The sequence below is a fragment of the Chenopodium quinoa genome, unplaced genomic scaffold, assembly GCF_001683475.1.
Source record: "Chenopodium quinoa cultivar QQ74 unplaced genomic scaffold, ASM168347v1, whole genome shotgun sequence".
NCBI lineage: Eukaryota > Viridiplantae > Streptophyta > Magnoliopsida > Caryophyllales > Amaranthaceae > Chenopodium > Chenopodium quinoa.
Genome location: NW_018742733.1, coordinates 611,661 through 631,654, shown reverse-complemented (window position 1 = coordinate 631,654; position 19,994 = coordinate 611,661). Strand labels below are relative to the sequence as shown.

Here is a 19,994-nt window from a genome sequence, read left to right as displayed (position 1 = left end):
CCGTTGTATTCTAATTCTTAAGGCTTAAAAGTATTGAAAGTGTACCTACTTGGTGTATACCTAACTCACAAAATTCCAAGCTTAAAGCATTATTTAGATTACTAATACATTTCATTAGCCGTTCTTCAATCTATTTTAGTTATAATAAAATTGAGCTCTAAAGTACTAATCTATAATTCTATATATACAGCCAATAGATTATAATATCACAACAGAATTGAAATTAATAATCTACTAAATATTATTTTTCATGGTCAGGTTCAAATGCCTTAGAAAATAAATTTCTTACTTATGATATTTATTTAATTAAGTAAATAATGTTAAAAGTCAAAATACTTTATTAAAAAAAAGCGGAAGATGAAGTACATTTAAAAAATAATAGTTTAAATGTAAGTTGATTTATTCAATTTCAAAATAAGATTAGTGGAATGGGGTGTTATTTTTTATTTTTATATAGTTTCATTCATCTTCAGGTTTGACTTTTTTTTGAAATTATACAAGTACTCGGTACATGTTGTCACTAAGTTCCAAAAGTTTGAATAGATTCATGAGACTAAAAATGTAGCGACAAATTTAACAAATTGGCAACCAAGTCACCTATAGAAACATAGAAAGTCCTAACAAAAGATAAAACACTAAATTACCAAAGCCTATCCCATTTGTTGATGGAAAACTTTAGGACATTATTGCTATATTTGTCACTACTGTGAAATTTTCTTTTTGGCCAACTTATGTTACAACTTGCTTATATGATTTAACCTTTAAAATCATTATGGAAAACTTTATACATGGAGTAGGTAGCAAGAATTAGACATTGTTCTTTTCCCTCATTAATTGAACCATTCAATTTGCTTAATTGGCCAACCTAATTGTATTTTTTTTAGTTCAAATGGTCAGGCTAATACCTAGAGACTTGAAAATTGCAAGCGAGTCCCTACCTACAACCATTGAAATAATTACAACCATTATATTATGTCTTCCATGTTACAATGATGTTCTCATTTGGAATCTTTTAACTATTTAATAGTGTGCGATTAAAGATATTTTCAATCAACAATTTGCTTAAATTTACGTAAATATGAACATCCTTATAAAACGGAAGAATAATTTTTGAACTTATTATACGAAGAAAGATAAAAGCCCATTTCTTTTTCAAAATATAATACACCCTCTGTTGTAAATAAAGGAGTAGTCTATTACAAATAGTATAAAAATATTAAGCAAGACCGAAAAATTGATCTCACAAAAGTAGGAAGAGTACGGGGGTAATTCCCAGTTTCTCTTCTTGAGAAACAAGGAGCGTTTCTCAAGGGGGTAAATTGGTCTATTTTTGCAGGAATATGAGGGTATAAGTGACTTTTTCTTATGACTGCATATTATCCCTGGCAACTGTTGTTATGACGGAAAGTAAACTGTTTTAACTTGGAATAGAGAATAGAGATCCAGTTTTGTTTTTCTCAAAACAAAGACAACCCAGAGCAGTACTGTTTGCGGCGGTTGTGGTGTATATAGCAGCTTCAATGGAGGAGAGAGGTTCACAAGCGTCAAACACCTATCCATTAGGGGTTAAACATACCCTTAATTTCACTATTTTCTTTAGGGGTTTTCGTTAAACTCCGGCGGCGAAGCCGCCATTCAATGGAGGCATTCAAGTTTGAATGGAGGAATTCGAGCTTTGGTGGCGAAGCTTCAATGGAGGATGGTCACCTTTACCCTTTGGGTTGACCATGCCATAAATTTTACCCTTTCTTATAGGGTTTTTAATTTGATTTTGAATTGGCGGCGAAGCCGCCTGTGTTCGCCACCTATAGTGGTGGTTGTCGTAGGTGGAGACGATTTAGACGATAGAGGAAGAAGATGGTGTCGGTGGTTGTTGCCGGTGCCGAAAGAGGAAGGTGTTGGTGTTTGTTGTCGGTGGAGGTGGAGGTGGAGGTGGAGGTGAAAGATGAAAGAGGAAGGTTGAACAACATGGTTAACTTCTTAAAATACCAATTGTTTACAATTACCAAATCATTTTTATTACACAATTGCCACTAGAGAAACTTTCTTGTTTCTCAAGAAGAGCAATTGGGGCGCCCCCGTGTGTCGTGAAACAAATTCACTGGCTTGAAAACGAAATTCCGACGCAACCGGGGTGCTCAATTGTATTCGTCGGCACGTTCCCTAAGGTTAACACACCACTTCCACTCAAAGGCACTTTTGGGTGGAAGGTTGGAGACAAGTAACTTATGCCCAATATAGAGTATGTGTTTAGCTTGTGTTTTATATGTATTTTTTAATATATGTAACATAATAAAGACTTCTTCTATTTATAGAAAAACATAGAAGAAGAATCCCATCAAACGTCAAGGGAGATGAATAATCAAATTGATGGTGGTAATTAATCTCCTTTAACATTCTCATAAAAGGGAGGGGTTATAAGAGTTACAAAAAGAGTATAACAGAGGTGATTAATCTCCTTAAACTTCCACATAAAAGAGGTGTTATGAAAATTATTCAAGAAATTAAGAATGGGAAGTAACGCCTTGAATTCCCTTTCTTTATTCCAACAATCCCCCACTAAAAGAAGGGAAGAAAAACCAAAGAAGAAGATAAGCAATATATTGGGCATAAGATGAGATCAATACTTAACACTTAGATATTACATGAGTAATTTGAAATCTAGTGCTTAGTGAGATGAGGCAATGGATTACAAGTATAAGGGTGGACTAACCTTGAAACCCTTAGACTCTTAATCAAAGAGTGGACTATCCTTGAAACTCTAAGATTTAATCCAAGACCCTCACATCACATACATCACTCCAAAATTTACTTGAACTCCGCAAAGAGATGTGCTTATTTATAGCCAAGCACATTCACCTTAGGTATAGTGGAGGCTCTAGAAAACCGGCCAAAGTTTTCATGGAAGATGGCTAATCTTCACAACCACATAGGTGAGTTCTTTAGTGTGCGTCTCAATAGCACAAGAACCCATTAAGAGTTAAACAACTCAACCTCACAAACAAAGTCAAACATTACAAGCATTATCACCATAGGAATTAGGACAAATGTAATGTATCATGTGGCTTAAGTCCTATTCCCCTCAATGATTCACCAACTTGTTTTCTTGCTAATCCTTTCGTCAAAGGATCCGCCAAGTTCTTTTCGAACCTCACATAGTCCAATGCAATCACTCCATTCTTGAGAAATTTCTTCAACACTTTGTGTCTCATACGAATATGTCTCTTTTTGCCATTGTAGTTGCTATTATTGGCCACTCCAATTGCCGCTTGAGAGTCACAATGTATAGACACCGGTGATGAACTCTTCTCCCACAATGGTATGTCAGCTAGGAGGTTCCTAAGCCATTTCGCTTCATGACCTGCCAACTCAAGAGCAATAAGCTCAGATTCCATGGTGGAGCGAGCTAAACATGGTTGTTTTGAGGACTTCCATGAAATAGCACCTCCACCCAAAATAAAAACATAACCACTAGTTGAGGATATTTCATCATTATCGGTTACCCAATTTGCATCACAATGTCCTTCTAAAACATTAGGAAAGCGATAAAAATGCAAACATTCATTCATAGTACCCTTAAGGTACCTTAGTAACCGACGAAGTGCAACCCAATGACTTTCACTTGGATTGTGAGTATATCTACTAAGTCTACTTACCGCATAAGCAATGTCAGGTCGTTTGTAATTCATTAGAAACATCACACAACCAATTACCTTTGCATAGAGCTCTTGAGATACACTAGGACCCTTGTTTTTCTAAAGCTTCATGTTGGGATCATATGGGGTATTGCAAGGCACCACATCAAAAGAATCAAATTTCTTGAGAATTTTTTCCACATAGAGAGATTGGCTCATGGCAAAACCATTTCCTGTTTTCCTTAGACGTATTCCAAGGATTACATCGGCTTCTCCCATGTCCTTCATTTCAAACTTAGTAGAAAGCATAGCCTTAGAATTATTCACCACATCAAGGTTAGTACCAACAATAAGCATATCATCAACATATAAACATATTATAACACAAGATGTTTCAAACTCCTTAGAGTATAAACAAGAATCTGAAGAATTAGCCACATAGCCACAACTCCTAAGAGTACTATCAAACTTTTCAAACCATTGCTTAGGAGCTTTCTTAAGACCATAAAGAGACTTTCTAAGCTTACACACTTTGTGTTCTTGTCCCTTCACCACAAAACCCTCCGGTTGAGTCATATAAATTTCTTTATCAAGGTCTCCATTAAGAAAAGCCGTTTTGACATCCATTTGATGAACCACTAAGTCATGAATTGCCGCAAGGGCTACCAAGGTTCTAATGGTGGCAATCTTAGTCACGGGTGAATAGGTGTCAAAGAAATCTATACCTTCCTTTTGGGTGAAACCTCTAATGGCAAGTCTAGCCTTGAATTTTTCTATGGTCCCATCCGGTCTAAGTTTCTTCTTGAAAATCCACTTACAACTTATAGGTTTAGAACCCTTAGGCAAGTCACAAAGATCCCAAGTATGATTGGTCATGATTGAATCAAGTTCACTTTTAATGGCCTCTTTCCAAAAACTAGCATCTAAGGACCTCATTGCCTCATCATAAGTCTTAGGGTCTTCTTCTAAAAGAAACAAAGATACAACATGTTCACTTAAAGAATCCACATCAAAGTCTTCTACAACAAAAGAAGTCAAGAAATCCGGTCCAAAGGAAGACTCTACTCTAGGTCTCTTACTTCTCCTAGGTTCAACTTCTACCACTTTGGTAGAGGAAGAGGGGAGACTAGAAATAGACATAGAATCAACAAGGGGCACATTCATACTTGACTTACTAGCATGCATATTAACATTAGAAGACAAGGACTTATTCATAGGAAAAATATGCTAAAAAAATACCGCATCTCTAGCTTCACAAATTGTTCTATCACTTAATAACATGAACCTATAGGCTGCACTATTATGAGCATATCCAATGAACACACAATCAATAGTTTTAGACCCGATAGTGGATTTTTTAAAATCCGGAAAAGGCACCTTAGCCAAACACCCCCACACTTTTAAAATTTTAAAATTTGGACTATATCCCTTCCAAAGTTCATAGGGGGTTTTATCCAACTTCTTATGGGGCACTCTATTGAGTACATAACAAGCGGAAATAACCGCCTCTCCCCATAAGTTATCGGATAAACCTGAACTAAGAAGCATGACATTCATAGTCTCTTTCAAAGATTTGTTTTTCCTTTTGGCAATACCATTTGATTGGGGTGTGTAAGGTGAACTAGTTTCATGTATGATGCCATTGGCCTCACAAAAATCTTTTAAAGAATCTTTTCCATATTCACCACCTCTATCGGTTCTAACTCTTTTGATTTTAAGGTCCAATTGATTTTCAACTTCGGCTTTATACTTTAAAAATGCACTTTCGGCTTCATCCTTTGTTTTAAGCAAATACACCTTAGTATAACGAGAAAAATCATCAACAAAAGTAATATAATAATTTTTTCCACCCCTACTAGTGCATTTTTTAAAGTCCTTTAAATCCGAATGAATCAATTCAAGTAATGTTGTACTTCTTGAGACTACTTGCTTAAATGGTTTCTTAGTATGTTTGGCCTCAACACAAATTTGGCATTTGTCAAGTTCGTCATCCGTTGAAAAATTAATCAAATTCATGTCCTTTAACATTTTCAAATAAGAGGAATTTAGGTGACCCAAACAATTATGCCAAACATCCAAAGACTCAACAATATAAGCAAAAGAAGTACTCTCATTCTCATTCATAACATTCAAAACAAACAAGCCATTATTGAGGTAACGTTTCCCAATAAAGTCTCCATTCTTAGTCAATATAATCTTGTCGGCCTCAAAGACAAGTTTTAGGCCGGCTTTGTTAAGAAGGCCTCCCGAAATAAGATTCCTCCTAAGAGAAGGGACATACAACACATTATTTAAAAATAAAGTTTTTCCGGAGGTAAGTTTGAGATGGACCTTTCCTTTGCCAAGGACTCCGGCGGTACTACTATTTCCCATGTAGACATGATCACCGTCAGTAACATCTTCAAACTCGGTCATCAAGGCCTTATTAGCACAAAAGTGCCTAGATGCTCCGGTGTCCAAAATCCACTCCACTTTGTTCTCTATCAAGTTGGATTCCACCACCACCGCCGCAATGATTTCTTCCTTTTCAACAACATTGACTTGGGAGGTGTGGTCATTTTTCTTTGCTCCATGCCTTCGGTTGCATTGGTATGCTTTGTTTCCAATGATTCCACATACATAGCAAGCACCTTTTGGCTTTTGGATGTTATTGTTTGGAGTCAAGTTGTTTTTGGATTTGTTGTTTCCCTTCTTCTTAGAATTTTTCCTGTTTTTAGACACATTCAAAGAAGACTCAACAAGATTAGCTTTAGAAGAATTAAGAGATAAATTCTCAAACTTATCCTTAAGGCGATTAGCCTCTTCGGTTCTCATGTGACTAATAAGCTCTTGAAGAGTCATATCCTTCTTCTTATGCTTTAAAGAATTCCGGTAGTCATTCCAAGAGGGAGGGAATTTCTCCAAGAGGACATTGGCTTGAAGAGTCTCACACATCTTCATGCCTTCACCAAGAATTTTGGTCACCATGTTCTCATATTCATGGACTTGAGACATGATAGGTTTCTCATCATCCATCTTGAAATTGAGCCATTTTCCCACTGCGTACTTCTTTTTCTCGGCATCATCTGCTCCATATTTTTTCTCCAAAGAGTCCCAAATGGCCTTGCTTGACCTGAAATTGACAAACAAATCAAACAAAGTATTGTTCATATGGTTGAGGAGATGACCACGAACAAGCTTGTTGTCCTTTTCCTTTTTCTTTAAAGCTTCCGTGATGGCCGCCGGAATGGGATCCGTTGCGGTTATGGCAGCTTCTTCCGCCTTCTCCAATATTTCAATGACATCTTCATTCAAGACATAATATATTTCCACTTGTTCAAAAAAGATTAGTAGCTTTTGTGACCACCTCTTGCAGTTGTTACCATCAAGAGGTTCCAACTTAGAGAGGTCGGGAAGAGACTTTACAATACTATTAGCAATAGACATAATTTCGTTTTCAAATTGTTGTAAATAAAGGAGTAGTCTATTACAAATAGTATAAAAATATTAAGCAAGACCGAAAAATTGATCTCACAAAAGTAGGAAGAGTACGGTGTGTTGTGAAGCAAATTCACTGGCTTGAAAACGAAATTCCGACGCAACCGGGGTGCTTTATTGTATTCGTCGGCACGTTCCCTAAGGTTAACACACCACTTCCACTCAAAGGCACTTTTGGGTGGAAGGTTGGAGACAAGTAACTTATGCCCAATATAGAGTATGTGTTTAGCTTGTGTTTTATATGTATTTTTTAATATATGTAACATAATAAAGACTTCTTCTATTTATAGAAAAACATAGAAGAAGAATCCCATCAAACGTCAAGGGAGATGAATAATCAAATTGATGGTGATAATTAATCTCCTTTAACATTCTCATAAAAGGGAGGGGTTATAAGAGTTACAAAAAGAGTATAACGGAGGTGATTAATCTCCTTAAACTTCCACATAAAAGAGGTGTTATGAAAATTATTCAAGAAATTAAGAATGGGAAGTAACGCCTTGAATTCCCTTTCTTTATTCCAACACCCTCTACCATTTCCTGTCAATTGATTTTTTTTCTTCCCTTTCTTTTTGACAAACAATTCCTATCATTGTTCGATGATTGTTTGTAAGCTATTGTCTAGAGACTAGAGGTGATCAAATTAATTACAACCCGGGCCTTAAGACATTTTCTCATGCCCAACCCACAAAAAATAGCAGGCTTTTCGAGCCGATTTCGAGCTTTTTAATTTAGAAGCGCTTTAAAGCTTGCTCAAACCCGTTCTATTTCGGGCCAAATCGGGCCCAAACCAATTTTGATCACCTCTACTATTGTCCTTCTAATCAGCCATAATGGATCCAAAGAATTGACAACCCAGTTCAACTTATAATCTTCTGGGCCGCAATCTTTATAAGCCCAGCTACCCACACAAACATACGCTATTTTATATGGACCGTCCTCATCAGCCCACGATACAACACAATTCACTCCTCACCAACACAATTTACTCCCTACCTGAAATTACTTACCTTGTTCTGGACTTTCGGTCCTTCTAGATGGTATAACATTACTAATTTGCGATAATATCACTAATAATTAGTCACTCAACATTTACAAACTTACAATGATAATAGGATTTTGGTAACGAATGTCCCCGGAATGTTGGATAAACATTTAAAATATTATTTAAAATGGTATTAATTTGGGAAAGTATGACAAAATCATGCGTCGATCGTTGTAATTAATGTTCATTTTAATCCAATATTTCTTCTTTTAGCTAGCTTATCCATCCAACGCCCTCGGAGCCTTCGTTAGCTTTTGCCATGATAATATGACTATAGATTTGTTTTCTCCAAAAAAAATTAAAAAAAAATATAGATTTGAAAACTTTGATTATAAATTACCGTTAATATATAAGAAATAATATAATCATGTGCGATCTTGTTTAATTTGTATTATTGAATATTATATTAAAATCACATTTTTTTTAATTTTTATAATTTCGTATTAATCGCAACACTTTCTTATTACACGCGTTTCATATTAATTGCAACACTTTGACATTAGGAAAAGGACCCAATAATATTTTATAATTTCTCTCTCCCACTAAATTTTCTGTCAATTTTATGGAGGGTACCGACTTTCTCCCGAAAAAGAAAGACGCGAAAACAGAATCGAAGTGTGAAGGTGCATGTTGAATGAGCTTAGTCAAATGTCATTTGATACTATCTCTCAAAGTGCAAGGATTAACCCATCCTAGGCTATCTCAACTGTTGACTCAATGATGAAAGCATTTGGGTAACTTAGGCACGGAGGCTAAGCACTTCATACTTCTATGTAATGACAATTATGAGTGATGAGTGATGTGACAAGGCATGCTTCAGCGTTGTATTAAGATTTCATGACAAAGGGGTTCCTAAAGGAAATATATTTGGTCATGTATCTGTGATGTGTGATAGTGACACTAAAGCTAGGCCGCAAGAGCTAAATGTGTGGAAAGAATATTATTTGTAGAAGAGTTACATGATGGTGACTCTTAGGCTAGGTAAGCTAATGATGTAGGGATCAAGCCCCCAAGTCTAGCTCTAAATGAATAGGGATGAGCATTGGAGATTCCTTGATATGATCATGGTGCAAGTGTGTGAATGTGAATATGAATGCATGTTTATTATGGCCGCACCTCGATGTGAGGTTGCCTACGTATCCATTAGGAATCAGGCCGAACGTAGCTCTAGCCGAACCTCGCACAAGTGTGTATACCTCAAAAAGGTCTTTTTAAGGGTTGTAACGTGGTTAGGCTAAAGGTTTAAAGAAAAAGGGGATAAAGGCTCAAGACCCTAGATAAGCCCCCAAGGTGTGCAACCTCGCTTTTGAATCTTTATAATTTTATGCTTGAGTTTCTACTCTTTTTTTTAGCTCTTTCTTTTGCTTTAGCATTTATTTCATTTTTATAAGTGTGAGCAATCTCGATCATGCGGTCTATCACTCACTTGGCATTCATGTTTCTCAGGCACGGTACCGAGCACTCGATAAGAGACGCAATATGAGACGTGTTCTTATCGAAGATATTTTCATATCAAAGACATTGGAACACTTGCCCTTTTGTACACTTTTATTTATATTTGCTTTTGCTTATATTTAATTTTTTTGAATTCACTCAAGCTTAGAATTGCATAAGTTACACACCATCCCATCCCAAGGTTAGGTAAATGTAGGTTGAAAAAAAGAAAGGTCTATCGTTAGACGAGGCTCAAAGTGGTTTATGAAGAAAGGATTTGTAAATTAGAAAGGCGAAAGGAGATATGATGTGGCTACAAGGGGTGCCTCAAATCATTGGTATACCTTGTGTTTAGCTCGACATGGATTTTTTTTTTTTTATTTTTTTTATTTATTTTTTTTATTGATGCAATGCAATGTGATGATCATGTGCAAGGAAATAGATGCTCATTTTATTAGAAGAAAATAAAGAATCTACAAAATTAACCTAAGGGAAAAGAAAGGTGCCTATGCTAGACTTATTGGGGAAAGGAAAAAATGAAAAAGAAATAGAAAAAAGAGGCCATGAAATCTTGTCGTTGCAACTCGCCTCTTGTCTTGTGTCATTCGCTTCATCATCACCCTCATTTTTTGTTTGTCAATCATATGACTCAAACTCGATTCAACACAAATGGATGGAAGAAGTGAAGAAAGATTGGAATAGAATGTGAAAGAAGATTTAGATGGAGGGATATGAAGAATTAGGAATAGAATGTACCCCCAACTCAAATGACAGAAAAAGACCGACTCATGCATGAACCTAGGACATGGTCATGGTGATGTGTACTCAAAGTGTGTGCTAAGACTAGTGAGTGTAGGTGACATGTTGAGACTCGTGTCATGACCATGTGGCTAGACTATGTGACTAAGACTCGATTAATGACTCAACAAGGTGTTATTGACAGCGAAAATTAACCGAATTAATTAGCAAACTGGTTAATTAGACCCTAGGTGATGACTCGACCAAAAATCCGAACTGTCGGCCAAGCGACAGGACTGGTGTCGCATTATGGTGATTGGCGCCAGAAAATTTAGTAAATATCTGGCGCTACACACTATAATGTGGCGCTGCAGCTCAGACTTTGGCGCCAATATTGGAGCTTCGGCCTGGGACTGTTTTCGGTATTATTAGTCAACTGGGGTATGCCTAAAGTCGTACTAGGTCAATTCCGATTAAAAAAAAAAAACTTTATTGACTCAAATTAATTAATTAAATAGGCAAAGTTCTTTAAGTCATTAATTTTAGTCTCAACACAAATCAACAAATGGTTAAGAGAAACATAGAATGTATATGCACAACAAATAATGCACAATTAGTCAAGTAGGCACAATATGATGCAATGAGTTTGTAACCTAACCATGGCTCTAGCTCTCTAAAGTTCGGGATATGGTTTAGTCAATAGAGGGTCCATGGTTAATTGTCCGGATGCACCGCGCGGAAGCCTAACCGTGAAGGGTTGGCGCAAGTGGATGGGACACCGCGAGTTTTAGAAAAAACTCACTTCCATGGTTTGGTGAATTCAACATCTCGGATGTACCCTTTGTTGCCAGGAGCGTTCAATCGGGTAGATGGAGCATGAATTCCCAGAGGGTTATGTCCATATGTAGAACACATATGGGTTTCAGAAAAGTGAGAAAAAATTCAATCAGGAAGTAGGATCGAGCAAACAATACGAAAAACCGGTCGAAATTAGAACGCATATTTCTGGCTCGGTATTGGGGGAAATTGGCGCCAGCAAACAGAGACTGGCGCCAACTTTTAACTGTAGCACCTGGCGCCAATACTGGCGTCTGGCACTACGGCTAAAAGTTTGGCGCCAAGCTCTAGCCCCTGACGCTACTTCCCACATGCCTCAGCAGCTTTCTGTGCTCGATAAAATCTTCCAGTTTCGCGCGGTGTTATTTCAGTCCTAGTTGTGAAAGACATTCCTCAAATTTCCTACGTGTAAAATCCTATATTTTTGACTCATTACGGATGGTCTTTCCAATGAGAACCTTTTTATGCATATGACAATAATGTTAATCAAAATTACGCACATGAAATACTTAGAACTTTTCAAGTCTCATACACTCATTCTAAATCATTGTCGAAACAAATTCAGGAATTAAAATAGAAATCCTCCCCAGTGGAGTCGCCAAAAACTGTAGGGAATAATTTCAATCCTTTAAATCCCACTAGCTCGAACCCCGCTGTGATCATACACTAAAGTACGGTGGCGTCCAAAAGGGAAGAAAATAGAGAAAAGAGTCGCCAACAAGTTTTTTTAGGAACTTGTAAACCATTCACGAGGTGAAGGTTACACCCCTAAACGATCCAAGAGATCGTCAACTCCATAAGGTCATGAACCAAATAAGGGTTCGGGGATGAAGGTACAAATCCAACCTAAAAGAGATTGAACCTGCCCTAATAATAGACCTCTACTTTATTCTGCTCGTATTCATGTGCGCTTTCTGATTAACATGCAATCAATAGGATAACCCTAAACCTGTTTAATCTATGTTGGTTGAATATTAATGCACAAATATACTATTATTGGCGATCACTTGAATTATAATCACATTAACCCTAAACAAGATTATCAATTATCTTATTAAGCGTGATTACAAGTACCAAATTCCCTTTAAACATGCAATAAAAGGCGTGATCAAGCAATAAAGAATAAATAATGTATCAAGCAACATAATCAATAATAATAATTATTATAATAATCATAATAATAATCATAAATAAAATAATCATTATCAAAATAATAATAATAATAATAATAATAATAATAATAATAATAATAATATTCATAATCATCATAAATTATAACAATTATAATCATAATCATGTTCATGTTAATATTAAAGCATAATAGTAGCAAGATCCTAGGCATGATACTAACAAGATTAATAACAAACCCTAACATGTTACTAAGCAATAAAAATCAAAGCTTTAACCCTAACATGATACTAACAATCATAAATATTAGGAAGAACATAAAAGGCATCATAGCAATCATATTTAATATTAAAAATATCCTAGACATGATACTAGGAATATCATAATAACAATGTAAACATGATATCTACATCATATTATCAATAAATCAATTGAAGTACTTACTTTGATGCCTCGTACCTCTTTCTAATAACAAAATACACACGTTAGTAACTTCAAGGTAAATAATAAACAAAACAATTAAATTAACTAATTGAAATAGAGATTTGGGACCAAACCCTCAGAAATTAAAACGTTTCACGCCTAGGGCGAAGGCAACTTCGAATATGGCTAGGTGTTTCTAGATCTTGTGAATGCGGAATTTTGTATGAAAAAACAAGAAAGAATTGAATTCTAAAGAACTAATGTTTGTTGAGAATTGATGAATTGGTAGATGTAGATGATGAATGATGAATGAAAACGGAGTTTTTAATACGATATTTATAGAGAAAATCAGCCAAAAAAGATAATTTAACAAAACAGAGTCTGACGATTGCAAAACAGGATTGGCGCCAACCCTGGCTAGCTGGCGCCAGGCACAAGTGGCTAGCGCCTGGCGCCAAGGCCTGGGGTTGGACGCCAAACTGGATTTCAACGCGTTTTCAAAAATCTGATAAATTTACCGTACTAGAAGATAAAATAATATGATTTCTTCGAAAATGCTATTTGATCTTGATTAAAACTCTGAAAAGTCAACAAAGTCAATTTATCAATGCTAATTGAATTAGGAATGAAAAGAACCTTCTAGAAGATTCTAGAAGACTAAAACCATTCCTAATTGCATTAGGAATGATAAATCATATTAGGCCCTCCCCTAGATCATTGAGCCGTACATAAAGCTCAAACCGGGCCCAGTTTAGTAAATTGGCCATAACTTCCTCAATATTCATCGGAATTGGGCTTATAATATATCGTTGGAAAGGTCTTTGCAAGCCCCTTCCAACTACATCACTATTGGACCCATATCATGGACCAACCAAATTGGATTGGCTATTTTCTTAAAATAAAGTTTTCCAAAACAGGGAGAAGAGAAAAGAAATAAAACTTTCCGCAACACTAGAGCTTTCCACACTTTCGTTTCATTCGACTATGTTTCGACGTGAAAGGTACTCATCACCGGGTTTGGTTTTGGGGAGACACAAATGGGTATCTACACATACCCTATATAATTTCTTAAACTTTGTGAACAACCTACTGTTGCGATTAATATTTAACGAATGGAGTATATTTAAAATTGTGTTTGAGAAACGGTAAAAAATCAAATAATAGGCCAAATCATAAGTATTTGTAAGAAAGGAATTCTAAGTCACATATCATAATGGGCCATTAGCCCACATTAAATCCATTACCGTTACAATCAACGCTAGTACTTGTATTTTTTTTTTTTTTTTGAAACTCAAACTGTTAAACTTAAACCCCTCATTTCATTCAGTTCTTGGCTACCCAGTTTCCATTTCTACAACTCTGCCGTTTTCTTTTCTTGCTTATTCTTCTCAAATCAAAGGTACCATTTTCTCTCTCCTCCATTTTCCTTCTTCCTTTCTAAACTCATCTCTCATTTCATCATTTCCCACCATTTTTATAGCTCTTCATCAATGGCGACTTTGAGGACAATCGGAGGCAAATGCAGAGCTTTAATGGCGGCCGCAAAGGCCTCCACTGCTGCTTCCGTTGAATCTTCAGCTACCAAGACTACTGCTGCTAAAAAATCGAAGCCCGTTTCTGCTGCTAACGCTACTAGGGGTATTTTGAAGCCTGTTCCTGTTTCTCCTACTCTCAGTCAATTCATTGGTTCTAACGAAGCTTCTAGAACTGAAGTTGTTAAGAAGATTTGGGATTACATCAAGCTTCACAATCTTCAGGTATTTTCATTTTTTTTGATTAAGTTTTGTTTAGGGTTTAGGGTTTAAGGATTAGGGTTTTAGGGCTGCTTGTCTTAAAATTAGTCACATTTTGATTAATTTGTTTGATCTTTGATGATTAATTGGTTTTAGGGTTTTCTTTTGATGGTTAAATATGTTGATTAGGAAGATTATGCATTATGTCTTGTTTATGATTACATAATGGATGCCATTTGTTGTTCTGGTCGTGATGTTTGATAATTAGGGTTTTTGGATGTTACTTTGAAATTGTTTGTTGGTATATTTAAGTATTAATTTGTTAATTGAGGAGAATGTGAGGGTTTATAGTTTAGTTTAGTGGGAGAAGTGTGGAGGTGTTTTTTAGCTGCTTTTGATTGTGTTTTGTGATATTCTTCATTAGATATGTATATATAGTACTCCATTCAAAGATGAATGGATTTAAGGCTGTCATCCTCATGAATACTAGCAGTTGCGTCGATGTTGAAAACTGGCGAGTAATATCGAATTATTACTTCATCATCATGTACATAATATGAAAATATAGTAGCTGACTGGATTGATAATGTGAGTAGCAAACAGCATGGGCATAATTCAGTATATTTGCTTATTTAAAGCCTAAGCTTGTTGTGAAACAGAACCTTCCTATACATAGAATGCCTTTAATCGCTCGTTTCCTCTTAAATTACATAAGATTTACTACGTATATGCAACCATATGATAGTTGATTGGAAGGTTGATGGGAAAGAGAGCTGTGTCTCACATCGGTAGATTTTCAACCAAACAAACAATGTTGTAGGCATTTTAGATAATCTCTATGTATTTCATTATTTCAATTTTGAATTAATGTCGATGGAAATGGTGACTGTAGAGTTATTTGAGGGATTGGCTGATTGACATGCTTTGTGTGGATGTATTTTCATGATAACCATTAGGAAATTTATTGGAATCATACAATTTATTTGACAATCTGGTGTAACTTCCTCTTATCCCTGTTGGAAGTATCAGGTGTATCAGCATATTGAAATTATTTGAATATAAGTTTTTTTTTTTTTTTTTTTTTTTTTTTTTTTTTTTTTTTTTTAAATATGGCCTATGCTTATAGCGTCAATATAGCTCTCTGAAGGATTGAAACACTCTCTGCTGTTTGTGATTGCTGATTGAAAATTCATTCAAACAAATTCATGTTGAATCAATTAGTAGTATATATTTTACTTTTACATGATCTATGTGCGTATGATACAATTAGCTAAGTTAATTGTTGATGGAGGACGTAGCTTGGTTCTTCAAATTTAGGATTCTGATGCAAATATAGTTCAATTAACAATAGTAATTTTAGGCTTGAAGTTGTTTTGTTGTCTACCATTGCTATTTTCTGCCATGTGAAAATGTTTATCAAGATTTTGTGTGGATATAATTTCATATAGCTGACCAATTTGATGCATTCTTAAGTTTGAACATGTACAGATTTGGAACTTGACTTCTCTTTTCAGCCTTCTCTTTTGCATTTCAGTCTGGCTTGTGAATGTGTTTTTCTGATAATATGTATCAATTATCATTTATGTATTACTAAAGTCTGAAAATAAAGTTGTCTTCTTTTAGACATATTATAATCTTCAGAATAATCCATGTAGTTACTTGTTTGGAATGTATTGAGGCTTGTGTTTCCCTTTGACTTCTTGTGCCCTGTTTGCTTGATCGTCATCTGCTTTTGCATTTTCTCTGATTAGTAGGTTAATGATATCACTTGAAATGCATGTTATTTTGCTGCTATTGATTGATTGTAGGAGGTGAATGTCTGTCTTAGGAACTCTCCTTGTCATTGTCAGCGAAAATTGATGTTTATTTTCTTCAATGTTACTGCCACAGGGCAACCCTCTTTCTTTATGATTATTGGTTTCAGAAAGGTTTATTAAAATTAAGATTTGAGTATCTCGTAGTCTGTACTTGATCTTTTCATGGCCTTTGCTTTACACGGGCTTATATTGTTAAATTGCTTTTTCGCAGAATCCTGAGAATAAGAAGGAAATAATATGTGATGAGAAGCTGAAAGTGTTGTTTAGCGGGAAGGATAGAGTCGGTTTCCTGGAGATTGCAAAATTGCTGTCTGTGCACTTTGTTAAGACCGCTTGACTGCTTGACCATGCCTACGGATGGAGGAAAGACATTGATGAAATATGCTAGGTTTTTAAGTTTTAGGGGGTTGATAATGGAGCCTGTAATGTAGGTTTTTGTGCATCGCTTTAGTTGTCCAGTTTGATGTACTAGATTGCGCTTTTATTCCACATTTCAATCCAAATGGCTTAACTTTTGAATGAATTGTGTAATATGCAAGCTTAAGCAACTTGATCGCCTTTGGAAATCCTCTTGAATGTATGCAAGTCTGGGTGTATATTAAATACTACTATGTGTTTGCTAAATCTAGATCAAATTATTTGACAATGAGTTTAGCATAAAGTAGATGTATGGCTTTACAAGAGTTACTTAACAAACTAAAGCTCATTAACAAAAATCATGGTACGTCTTGTATGCAACGGGTGTATTGTATACAATAAGTTTAGTCATTCCAAATCTTGTAAAGACTTGTCTTTTGTCTTTTATGAAATTGACTTTATATGGTATACTATATAAAATGAAACGAATAAATTTTTTGTATACAAAACACGTGTTCAATATACATTTTTATAAAATCCGCTCAAACGTTTTTCTTTTTCCCCTCCCCCCACCCCACCCCCCAAATTGTAGGCATGGGATAAACTAAAAAGTAACACTACTTGAAATTTCTAAGTGGCTGGGGAAGCCCACTAGTAATTGGGACGAAATTTCCACCCAACACAAAGAATAGCTTCGAAGACTTTCAAGTCAACTTCAACAAGAGAAAACTTCATTACTTCTGAATCTTACCCAGAAATGGTTTTTGTTCTTTTGCCAAGCTACTTCCCTTCTTAACTTCAACACTAGATCTTGTTTTTTTTGGTGTTTAGAGAGCCACAAGGGCGGGGGGGTGAGAATCGATCCCAAGACCTCCTAGAATCGGGAGGGAAGCTCTAACCACTTGAGCTATCCCTCACTCTCAACACTAGATCTTGTAAGCATATTATATTTACTTTGATTGTATTTTAATTTTATCTTCTGCTCATTTATCATTTTCTAATGTAATAAATATAATCTATGGCTTTTACTTTACATTTTAATGCTTATACTTGATGAATTTTTGTTTCTGTTAATTATTTAATAACATTTAAGTATTGGAAATTATTACAGAGGACTTTCTTTATTTTTATATTTTGTGGATTGAATTTCTCTAAGATTTGGTTGTTCTTGTAAAAATGATGTATTTTTGCTTAACTAATAATTATGCTAAAAAAAATTTATGTGATCTTCTACAGTTGCTTTCTTCATTTAGCAAAGGCTTTTGGGAATTCTCTTCATCAAATTATTTGGTTAATCTGGTAATTTAATAAGTTATATTTCTTGCTTTTACACTTTATTATCATTTTGTGTAGTTCATTACATACATAAACTAGTTAATAGGTTCATCTTTATGAAATAAGAACCAAATTTGATTGTATCAGCTTGTGTATTTCTAATCCCCAATTATATTGGTAAAAAAAGTTGTGAATATTTATTTGATAAACAACCTAGAATATAGATGACTGAGGATATGGTCTGATTGGTCTCTGAGAGATCGAGACTGCTGTTGCTGTAGTATAGCTGAGTTAATTGGTTGTTATATACTGGTTTTCGATAATGAAGGGTTTGAGACTTTGAGGCATGGAGTTAAGAGGAAATTATACTTGGATTTTTGTCTAAAATAATATCAGTCGATATTCTATACTTAATGTAATCTTCAATGATTATTAAGGAAGGAAGAAGTATAGAAATTTCTGTAATGCTATGTCTTAAATTTCTGTAGTTGGGCCAAATTTTAGGTTTTGAATTTACTTCAAGTCATTCCACAAGTTGTTTGCTTGAATATGGATAACTATAGTGTAAAGTTTACATGATTATAAGAACAAAAAATTCGATGAATATCAAAATTTAGTCCATGTAGACTTATCGTCCTGAATTTTGACAGACTGACTTGTAGGTGCTGCAATGGTAAGAGAGTTGTCCACATTGTTATTAGCAGGAACTGCTACTGGGACAATACAGCCTGTGACTGTATGGAACGGAATCAAAGCTGGGAAGAAAATAATAGAATTTATTGGTGAAGTTCCGGAGTGGATTAACTATAATCAGAACCTTGAAAATCATCTCCGACTTCTTAAGAGGAAAACGGATTGCTTAGAGAGTAGAGAAGCTGATGTTGTAATAGAGCTTGAAAACACTGAGCATCAGAGTGGCAGGAAGCGAAAAGGGGAAGTTAACCATTGGTTGAGGAGGGTAAGGACTAAAGTTACTGATGTAAAAAAAGTTGAAGATGATATTAACACGGTGAGTTATTTGCCAAGATTTCTCTTTCGTGCATGGTTAGGGAGTTGTATAGGAAAGGAAATCGATCAAGTAAACGATCTTGTACAGCAAGGTTCATTTACTACGGGACTTCTACTTGATGCACCCCGAGATTGTGGAGGACCTTTAGTCACAAGTGACTTAAAGGGGGTAGTTGTGGCTCAAAAGTTGGATGAAATTTGGGAGCATCTCATCAGCCCTTTAACTGTAAGGATTGGTGTTCAGGGACCTGCAGGAATTGGGAAAACTGCTGTCATGGCTCATATCTTTAACCGATTATGCTCATCTTGTCGTGTTTTTTATGTTAATGTACCTCAAGACTTCAGTATTTATAGCCTTCAAGCTAGCATTGCGGAAGAATTGAAGGTTGACCACCTACCACAAACAGAAGGAAGTGAAATCAGGAGGGCAGCTAGGCTATGCCAAGCATTCAAATCAATGAAAGAATTTGTTCTTATATTAGACGGTTTACCCAAAGACTTTGCTATCGAGGATGTAGGCATCCCTTTGGAAGGAAACAAAGGGAAAATAATTGTGACATCTCAATGTCTCAATGTCTGTAAAAGAATGTTGTGTCAAGAAACTGTTGTGTTGGAATCCCTGTCTCAAGAGGACTCAGAGAATTTGTTCATGGAGAAATTAGCATCAGATATTCCTATTTCTGAAGATATTAGGAATATTGCTCGCGATATAATTCAGAAATGTAATGGCATACCATCGAAAATTATCGATATGGCTGTCCGACTAAGAGGAGCTCCTGATGTGAATGAATGGCTGGACACATCATCTGATATGTGAATTCACTCTTGCCATAAAGATGTATTAGCCCTATAAACACGCGATGTGTTTGTCTAACATATGGATATCAACTCTAATACAAGTGTGTCTTATTGTACTACGTATTAAAACTACTAATATTGGTTGATTATAGTTCAAATAATAACTTTTTTGACAGTATTGTATTTGTTAATATACTATCTCCTATGCTGCTAATCTGCTATACCTTCCTCTTTAAAATTTAATGTATGATATACTTTGAATTTGTAATTCTTTATTGTTATAAATGCA

The 19,994-nt window shown here is 35.4% G+C and overlaps 2 protein-coding genes across 8 annotated transcripts; both read left to right on the top strand.

The window, feature by feature from the left end:
• Positions 1 to 14,002: 14,002 nt before the first annotated feature.
• Positions 14,003 to 16,891, top strand: LOC110723712 (upstream activation factor subunit UAF30-like). 2 transcript variants are annotated; one of them, XM_021903068.1, is made up of 3 exons: positions 14,003 to 14,116; positions 14,198 to 14,474; positions 16,479 to 16,891. In XM_021903068.1, exons 2-3 carry the CDS (start codon positions 14,208 to 14,210, stop codon positions 16,602 to 16,604), a joined length of 393 nt encoding a protein of 130 aa, XP_021758760.1. In that variant the 5' UTR covers positions 14,003 to 14,116; positions 14,198 to 14,207; the 3' UTR covers positions 16,605 to 16,891. The 2 variants fall into 2 exon arrangements, with proteins under 2 accessions (XP_021758760.1, XP_021758759.1); XM_021903067.1 differs by having other exon boundaries at positions 14,003 to 14,474.
• A 308-nt stretch (positions 16,892 to 17,199) lies between these two features.
• On the top strand, positions 17,200 to 19,943 carry LOC110723711 (probable disease resistance protein At1g12290). 6 transcript variants are annotated; one of them, XM_021903062.1, is made up of 3 exons: positions 17,200 to 17,559; positions 17,861 to 17,923; positions 18,562 to 19,943. In XM_021903062.1, exon 3 carries the CDS (start codon positions 18,570 to 18,572, stop codon positions 19,722 to 19,724), a length of 1,155 nt encoding a protein of 384 aa, XP_021758754.1. In that variant the 5' UTR covers positions 17,200 to 17,559; positions 17,861 to 17,923; positions 18,562 to 18,569; the 3' UTR covers positions 19,725 to 19,943. The 6 variants fall into 6 exon arrangements, with proteins under 6 accessions (XP_021758754.1, XP_021758758.1, XP_021758756.1 ...); XM_021903061.1 differs by having other exon boundaries at positions 17,201 to 17,559; positions 18,550 to 19,943; XM_021903065.1 differs by having other exon boundaries at positions 17,423 to 17,437.
• The last annotated feature ends 51 nt before the right edge of the window (positions 19,944 to 19,994 follow it).